Source organism: Alosa pseudoharengus, unplaced genomic scaffold (genome assembly GCF_046254945.1).
Source record: "Alosa pseudoharengus isolate Yale_2024_CS ecotype anadromous, Long Island Sound unplaced genomic scaffold, YU_APseudo_1.1 YU_APseudo_1.1_scf_15, whole genome shotgun sequence".
NCBI classification, from domain to species: domain Eukaryota; kingdom Metazoa; phylum Chordata; class Actinopteri; order Clupeiformes; family Clupeidae; genus Alosa; species Alosa pseudoharengus.
This window is the reverse complement of record NW_027468620.1, coordinates 14,608,499-14,615,998: the sequence shown is the minus strand read 5'-3', so window position 1 is coordinate 14,615,998 and position 7,500 is coordinate 14,608,499. Positions and strand designations below refer to the sequence as shown.

The 7,500-nt window shown below is 45.9% G+C and overlaps 1 protein-coding gene across 1 annotated transcript in view; it reads right to left on the bottom strand.

The window, feature by feature from the left end:
* The window catches only part of slc8a1b (solute carrier family 8 member 1b), a 112,310-nt gene extending 108,093 nt beyond the window's left edge, over positions 1-4,217 (bottom strand). The window contains exons 1-2 of the mRNA XM_076285681.1: positions 3,921-4,217; positions 620-2,498 (exon numbers count right to left, since the gene is read on the bottom strand). Coding sequence (XP_076141796.1) covers positions 620-2,466 — 1,847 coding nt within the window. The 5' untranslated portion in view covers positions 2,467-2,498; positions 3,921-4,217. The remainder of the gene's footprint in view (positions 1-619; positions 2,499-3,920) is intronic.
* Positions 4,218-7,500: the final 3,283 nt, after the last annotated feature.

The window sequence follows — 7,500 nt, the reverse complement described above, 5'->3', positions numbered from 1 at the left end:
ACGAGCTTAAATTGAAGACTCCCAAAATAACCAATTATGTAGCGCGGAGCCATTCCAAAGACTCACACGCTTAATGCAGACACAAATTAAACGTGGTCATGCTCCTTAAATCGATTAAACTTTCAGGCTGAGCACAGCTGAGAGGCTACATGAAACATGGCTTAGAAGGAGAGCAGGATGGTTGAGGAGAAAAGTAAAAAGGAGGAGGAAAAAGGGAGGAGAGAAAAAGGGAGGAGAGAAAAAGCAGGCTAAAAAAAAAAAGACTGGTTGACATCTCCTCCTGCGGCGTTCTGTGGCATCGTAATGTCATGAAGGCATCACCATCATGATGTCAAACATTAAAACGAACAATCAACATGCATCCCAAACCAGAGCAGAAAGCAGCATCAGAATACACACAGTTGAAAACACATGCTTTTCAAACATGATCTGAGGAATGCATCGCTATTGCATCACTTGCATATTGAATATTGCAGCATGTACATACATTTCTCTCAATTGATGTCACAAATATTTAAGTTAAGCCCACTACAGATGCAATATCAATGCATAGCTATGCAAGCTAAAGCTGGATAGGAGTCACAAAAATAACTGGGGGAAAAAAAACAGTTAAACTTACAAGATCTCATCGTTCTGGAACTCCAGGATGCCGTGGGAGTCCTCAAAGTCCTCGCCGCCTCCGCGCGCTGATCCCTCGAGGGTCTTGTAGGGCAGAGTGACCACTCCCCGAGCTCCGGATGTACGCAGGACCTTCACCTCCATGGTGCCCACGCTCTCACTCACATGCATCACCGGCTCCTCGAAGGTGAAGATGCCAGCATGGTCGTCGTCAAAGATGGTGACGGTTGCAGTGGAGGGCGCACCGATGCAGGCGATGACCTCCGCATGGTGGTTGGCGGCGGCCGTCGGGGTGGTGGACTCGTCGGCTGGCTCGCCACCGCCAAGCTCAGTACCCTCCGACAACACGCGCACATTGCTCAGGTGGATGAGGAAGTTCTCGTCCTCCTCGAAGATGTCATCGTCGATGATGCCTACGCGGATCTCCTTGGCCGTTTCGCCGGCCTTAAACACCACTGTGCCCTCGGTGAACTCGTAGTCAGAGCCGGCGTTGGCCGTGCCGTCCTCCGTGCGGAACTCCACCGACACTGTCTGGGTGAGGTCGCCACCGCGGCGCACCACCGTCACTGCCACTGTGCCGCAATTCTCCAGGCACTGGTAGGAGCCGGGGTCAAAGTAGATCTTTGAGATGGGGTCGTTGGCGTCGGCGTCGCTGCGCACCTCCTGCATGCTGACGGCCTTGCGCGCCTGGTCGGCCGCGTGCTTCTTCAGGATGTTCCCTGCGCCCGTCATCAGACGAGTGGCTTGGCAGCGGTAGAAAGCGCGGCTCTTCTGCTGCTGGCTCAACACCTGGTAGTTGGCCAGCTCGATGAGCTGCTCACATTCCTTGTCTGGGTGCTTCTGCTTGAGCTCCTTCAGGATCTTGGCCATGTCCCGTCGAGCCTCCTCCTCATCCAGATCCTTGTCGTCCAGGTCTAGGGCCAGCGAGCCGTCCATGAAGTCCACAGCGTGCGAGTTGAGCATCTTGCCGTCCATCTCGATGTCCACCTTGGAGGGCAGCGGCCGGTCGCCCTCAGTCTCGATGATCATCCCACGGTGCTTGCCGGTGCGGTAGCGCTTGTAGACATACTTGTAGAAGAGCAGACGCCGGTCGGCGATCCAGGCGAACAACACGCAGATGGGGAAGAAGAAGAGCGTCAGCAGGCCCTCCCACACCTGCACCACGCCCGGGGAGATGACGTCCAGGATCAGGTAGAGCCACAGGTAGGCAAAGATGCTCCAGGAGGCCGTGACGAAGAACACGCGCAGGTGCTTGACCTTGCGCACCTCCCCGTCTGGCACCACGTACACACAAATCCCGATGATGACAAACATGTTGAACGCCGCGCTGCCCACAATGGTGGAGGGGCCCAATTCGCCCGCTTCGAAATTGTGGCCACAGACCTCAATGACGGACAGCAGGATCTCTGGGGCAGAAGAGCCCAGGGCCATGAGGGTCAGGTTGGACACGGTCTCGTTCCAGATCCTCACAGTGGTGGTAGTGGTCTCGCCGTTAGGTTTCTTAATGGTGATCTCCTTCTCCTGGGACGTGATAACTTCAATTGAGGCCATGAAGCGGTCAGCGATGATGGAGACGCCCAGGAACATGTAGACGAGTGCCACAAAGTAAACCGTAGCCCGCGCCACCTTGTCACCGAAAGAGGGGTTCCGGGGAAGCCAGACCGGCAGTACGACACCCTTGGTACACACTGCGCCGTCGGAACAGGAGCTGTTGAGGGGTACAGAGTGTTCCGAGCTGGAAGTGACATCCTCCGCGGTCACATACGGGATCTTACAGCAGAGGATGGCAAAAATGACCAAACACCTCAAACCCAAAGAGATAAAGGGAGAAACCTCGGAGCACCTCATTGTCACCTAGGACTGATGTGGATGTTCAAAACCTATGGAGAGAGTGAGAGGGAAAATTGAAAACATAAAACACATGTTTAATTTGCTCCTAAACCGTGCATTATAAAATGAAAAAAATGCAGTAATAAATATGCAGGCAATCCAAAGTAAAAAAAAAAATCATAGGCCCTAAAATATGGATGGCAAGGGAAAATCCTTCTCCTTTTTCTGTGTGTAGATAGTGGCTTTATTATCATTGAAGAATATTATGCATTGTTATGCACTGCCCGTATATGTGCTAACAAAAGAACCCTGTAAAAATGTAAGGGTTTTCCCAATTTAGCACGATGCCTCAGTGAGTGTCTGTATGCAGACCTTGAGCAGTGAAAGGGGTGGGGCAGGTGAACGCGCGAGGACCCGACGGATGAACAGCCGCTACTACCGGGCGACTGAAAGGCTGATAGGGTATGCACTCTGACGCGTGAACGCCCGCACGCTCGCTCGCCGTTTACACATATTTATACGCAGTATCAGCAGAGGAGGTTTCACATCAAATCCACTGAATCATGGGCTTGAGTACATCATTGAGTACAACGCTGCGGCCAGACCGAAACAGGACAGGAAATCCAAAAAATTAACAGAATAAGAAGGAACGGTTAATTGCTTACAAAATGATGATATAAGGATGCCTACTGTTTGTAGGGTAACCCACGGTGTAAATTGTTATGCCTGGTAAAAATGTGCCAACCGTGGTCATTCTTCCGTGGGATGCAGTAATATTACTGCATTTTTGTTTTTACTTCCGAACAGATATTTCGGTATTCCATCCTTTCTTATCTGACATATGGATTATGTTTGTTGTTCACTGTATGAATATTACTGCTCAGGTATCTTGTATTTAACATCATGTCGTTATGAATCATCATTACACAAATCTTGTTTCAGATAATCTTCCCCAAAACAATGCGTTAGTGGCCCTCTGTACGTGTTTGGGACCACGTAAGGGGAAGGGGTTCAGGGGTTCGGGACCCCTGTCTTTAGCCCCTCTTTACAGTCCGAGAGGGAGGCTGCGGCTACGGAGCACACGTTGCCGGTTGAGCTTCGCCATGACTAGTCCTGATTAACACAACTTACACGTGGAGGAGAAAATCTTGTAATATTAGGTAGGGAGAGTAAAGTGAGCGCAAGATACTGCAACACACACGTTAGAAGGTACCCAAATGATGTACAAACTAAGACGCGATTTTTCACTAAGGTAGGCTAAGTGAATCTCTACACCAATTCGAAAGTCCACATTCACACCAGGGAGCAAGCATCAACCTCAACGCACATCTAGGCTGCGGCCGCATGTAGCGTCAAGAATATTCAAAAACTTGCTGATAAACTCATAGCGATAATATATATACATATTTTTATATATATACTGCACATAATATACTGCACATGCTGCACATGAAGTAGAATTTGGTTCTTACCTTTTTGCTGGGGTCCGTGTAGATTCCCGGAGAAGTCAGCAGTAGTGGAGAGAAGGCGCGTGAATGCGTATGGACAGTAGAGTAGCTTGCATTCGCTTTGCTTTTTATACGAGCTGAAGGAGAGATAGAGATAGCCTTTCGAGTACGAAAAAACACTCCCAGATTCCCATACACTCCGAATTTTCCACGACTGGTTAAAGAAAGATCAGATAACAGATGCTTTATCAGCGAATCTGCGTTTGGGAGGACGAAAAGGTGAGTGCGAGTTCTTCCTCATTCTTTCCCCCTTCTCTCTCGTTCCCTCTCCGTCTCAAGCTCAGTGTGGAATTGTGTGCGTGCCGCGCATGTGTGTGTGCATGAGTGAGCGAGAGTGTGTGCCGCGGAGCTTCGCAATCGGACGGGAGGCTGGGCTGCAGCAGAGGAGTCGGGGTCTGTCCCCCCCCCCCCCCATCCCACACACAAATTCACTGATACATGCACACAAAATACACTCGAAACTTAATTTTGGGACGGACGAGAATGTTATGCATATCCACAGCCGGTTATTTGACTACAACTCTAACCTAAAGTATGGCCCAATCTATCTATCTAACAATTCCTCTGTCACCCCCGATGTACATCATGTTAACATTTACAGTACTAATCCTTGATATTCCCTCCATTGAGTAGTTGCCTAGGCTAGATGCTTAGACCCGGGAGGTATAGTAGACTACCAATCAATATGTCCTGCTCGCAGAATATTCTTATGCCGTACTATATTCTCGTTTGGGGGGGGGGGGGGTTCTTGGTCATACAGCTTCTTGAGACACAGGGTAACAGCACGCGGTTAAATGGACTGAGAGCTTTTCCATGTTCGCGCGTAGAGCTCTCAAAGCGCGAGCCTGAGTGACAGCTTTAAACACTCCAGGCTTAAGGGTAAAGGATCGACAAAACGGCAACGCAGCTTCACGTCTGTCAAAGACGATGTGCCACATTGCAGACAGTTTACTTAGGAGGATGCTTTGAGCTTGGCGACATATGCCTACATATCCATTTTAATCATCACGTCGCATCAAATCTCACAGGTATATTAATATATTTGGGTTGCTTTGCGTTATCATTTGTATCGAATTACTTGGTTTAAGTCATTTTCACAATCTAGAGGCATAACTAGGCCTAGTTTTCGAGTACATTTGGATTACATCTGTTTCCAACAGGCAGGCCATGCAGTTCGTTTTGAATATTGTGACTGTTTGAGACAATTTTAGTGGTAAAGGCCAATGTATTACAACACATAGGCCTAGTGTTAGTATAGACTAACATTTAAATAATTTATTCAGAATAGATTACATGAGGATTAATAGCTCAAATAGAACACTTTTCGACTTTACAAAATAGGCTATATCAAACCAATCCATTGTCTCTTGAAGGTGTAGCTCAAACAGGAAACAGCAAAGGTGAATGTGTGAAGCTGTGGATGGGTTTGTGAAGAATACAGATTTAATCTGTGATCGCTTTGCCTGCAACCATACCAACATACAGACAAATTGACTCCAGGCATTGTTCTGCCATCACTAAGTCATGTCATCTGGTCACACAACAAAAGTGTAGCTACTACTGCACTGATATTTAATTAATGTACAGTACTAACACTAGCCTATTATGATGATAGGCAGTCACTGATATTACACTGTGCAAAAATGGTTATGTTGGTAAGAAAGTTGTAGCACTATCTGTTTTGAATCATATTTAGTGAAATAAAATGGTACTCTTTAGTCAGTTATTGTAAATACCCCTTTATCAAAAGGTTACACTTTGACAATAACATCAACACATGCTTTAAGATTGAAGGCTGCTCTGCATTACATTAAATTACATTATCTGTGTTTGTCTGATGCTCTTCTAAGTAAGCCTGATATTGATTTCCAGGTGTAGTTTCACTTTAAATATTCACTTCAGTAACTATTGATCAGGCTATCAAATAGAGGCCAACTTACTTGGAGAAACCCATCCCCATAATGAACAGTGATTAAACTGAGCAGAATTGTCATTTAATCACTTCTTGTGTTTATGTTGTCAGCAGATGTTAATGAAACCTAGCTTTGTAAACTCTTTGGACTATCTGATGTGTTTTGAGCCATTTCTGCTCATCTGTTCTTCTTTTATACCCCTGAGTGCGTGTCAATAAGACATAGCCTGTGGCATAGACAGAAAGGAGGGATGAAACATGAAAAGTACTAAAAACAAATACAGTCTTAGTTTATGATCAATACTGACATAGCCAACATGTTCTTTATAGGTGCACACAACCCCACTGTAACTGTATGCTAATTGAAAACATTGCTTGATATTGAACGGTTAGCTGATATTGATTACCATGGTGACTTTTTTAGCATGAGCTTCTAGGATATGAAGGATGAGGAGGAGCTCTAGCCTAAGTGGGATATTTATCAGTGGGGCACACAGGCACAGAGAGAGTGTGATAAACACTCACTCACAAGCACTCCCATGTATGTTCACTCTCTCTCTTTCTGTCTGTCTCTCTCTCTCACACACACACACACACACATAGTCATACACATACACAGACATGGAATCACAGGCACGATCACACATGCAGTATATGCATAAACACACACTTCAGCTGATAAGAATATCTTGTTGGCCTAAGCACACCGATAACCTTACAGAAACATGGTATAACTAATGCAACCTTAATGCAACCCTAATGATCCCTGAATAAGCAGAACTGATATGAGGGGCTGACTACTGACCCTTCTCTATTACTTTCATTTACAAAAGGGCATGCTTTCTTACTGTTAAAAGCATGCACACACACACACACACACACACACACACACACACACACACACACACACACACACACACACACACACACACACACACACACACACATGAATGAAGAAGATCTGAAGATTTAACAATAATTTCCCTGTACTTTATCAACCAAAGGGGGCACTGTTCTAAACTCTTACAGAAGGGAAAATATTTTAGTGGTAAAAGAAAAGAAAGGACATGCAAACATGTGTGTGAGAGGGTCCAGTCAGACAGTTTATCTCATTTAAATGCACAATGCCTTCTGTTATCCCTCTCCACAAATACACACACATGCACACTCACACTCGTATTGCTTCTCCTGTCAGTCATCATCACAGTTCAGAATACACAAGATATTCCTGAATGCAAAATATTTTTTCCCATCAAGATGTTTTGAAAACATTTGTGTAATTTAGATCATAGATCTGACTTAAAGTGTGATTATAGTGTGATACGTATTTAAACAAAAATAAATAATAATAAAAAACATATCGTAAATGATATCACCTGTTAGCAGAGCAAGTGGTTGGAACATAGATGTGATGTAGACCACCCAATCTGACCTGACCCCGGCCCGATCTGTTGCAGAGTCAGGGAGAATTCTGGGTGACGCACCCTGTGAATGCTGTGCCTGATCAAACGCTTAGAGACAAGGCTGATGACTTCATACCCCTGTAACATGCAACATGGTTCATATCTGCCAAAGGTGAGTAACGTCTTCAGATTCTTGCCATCTTCCATGTACACATACACACACACACAC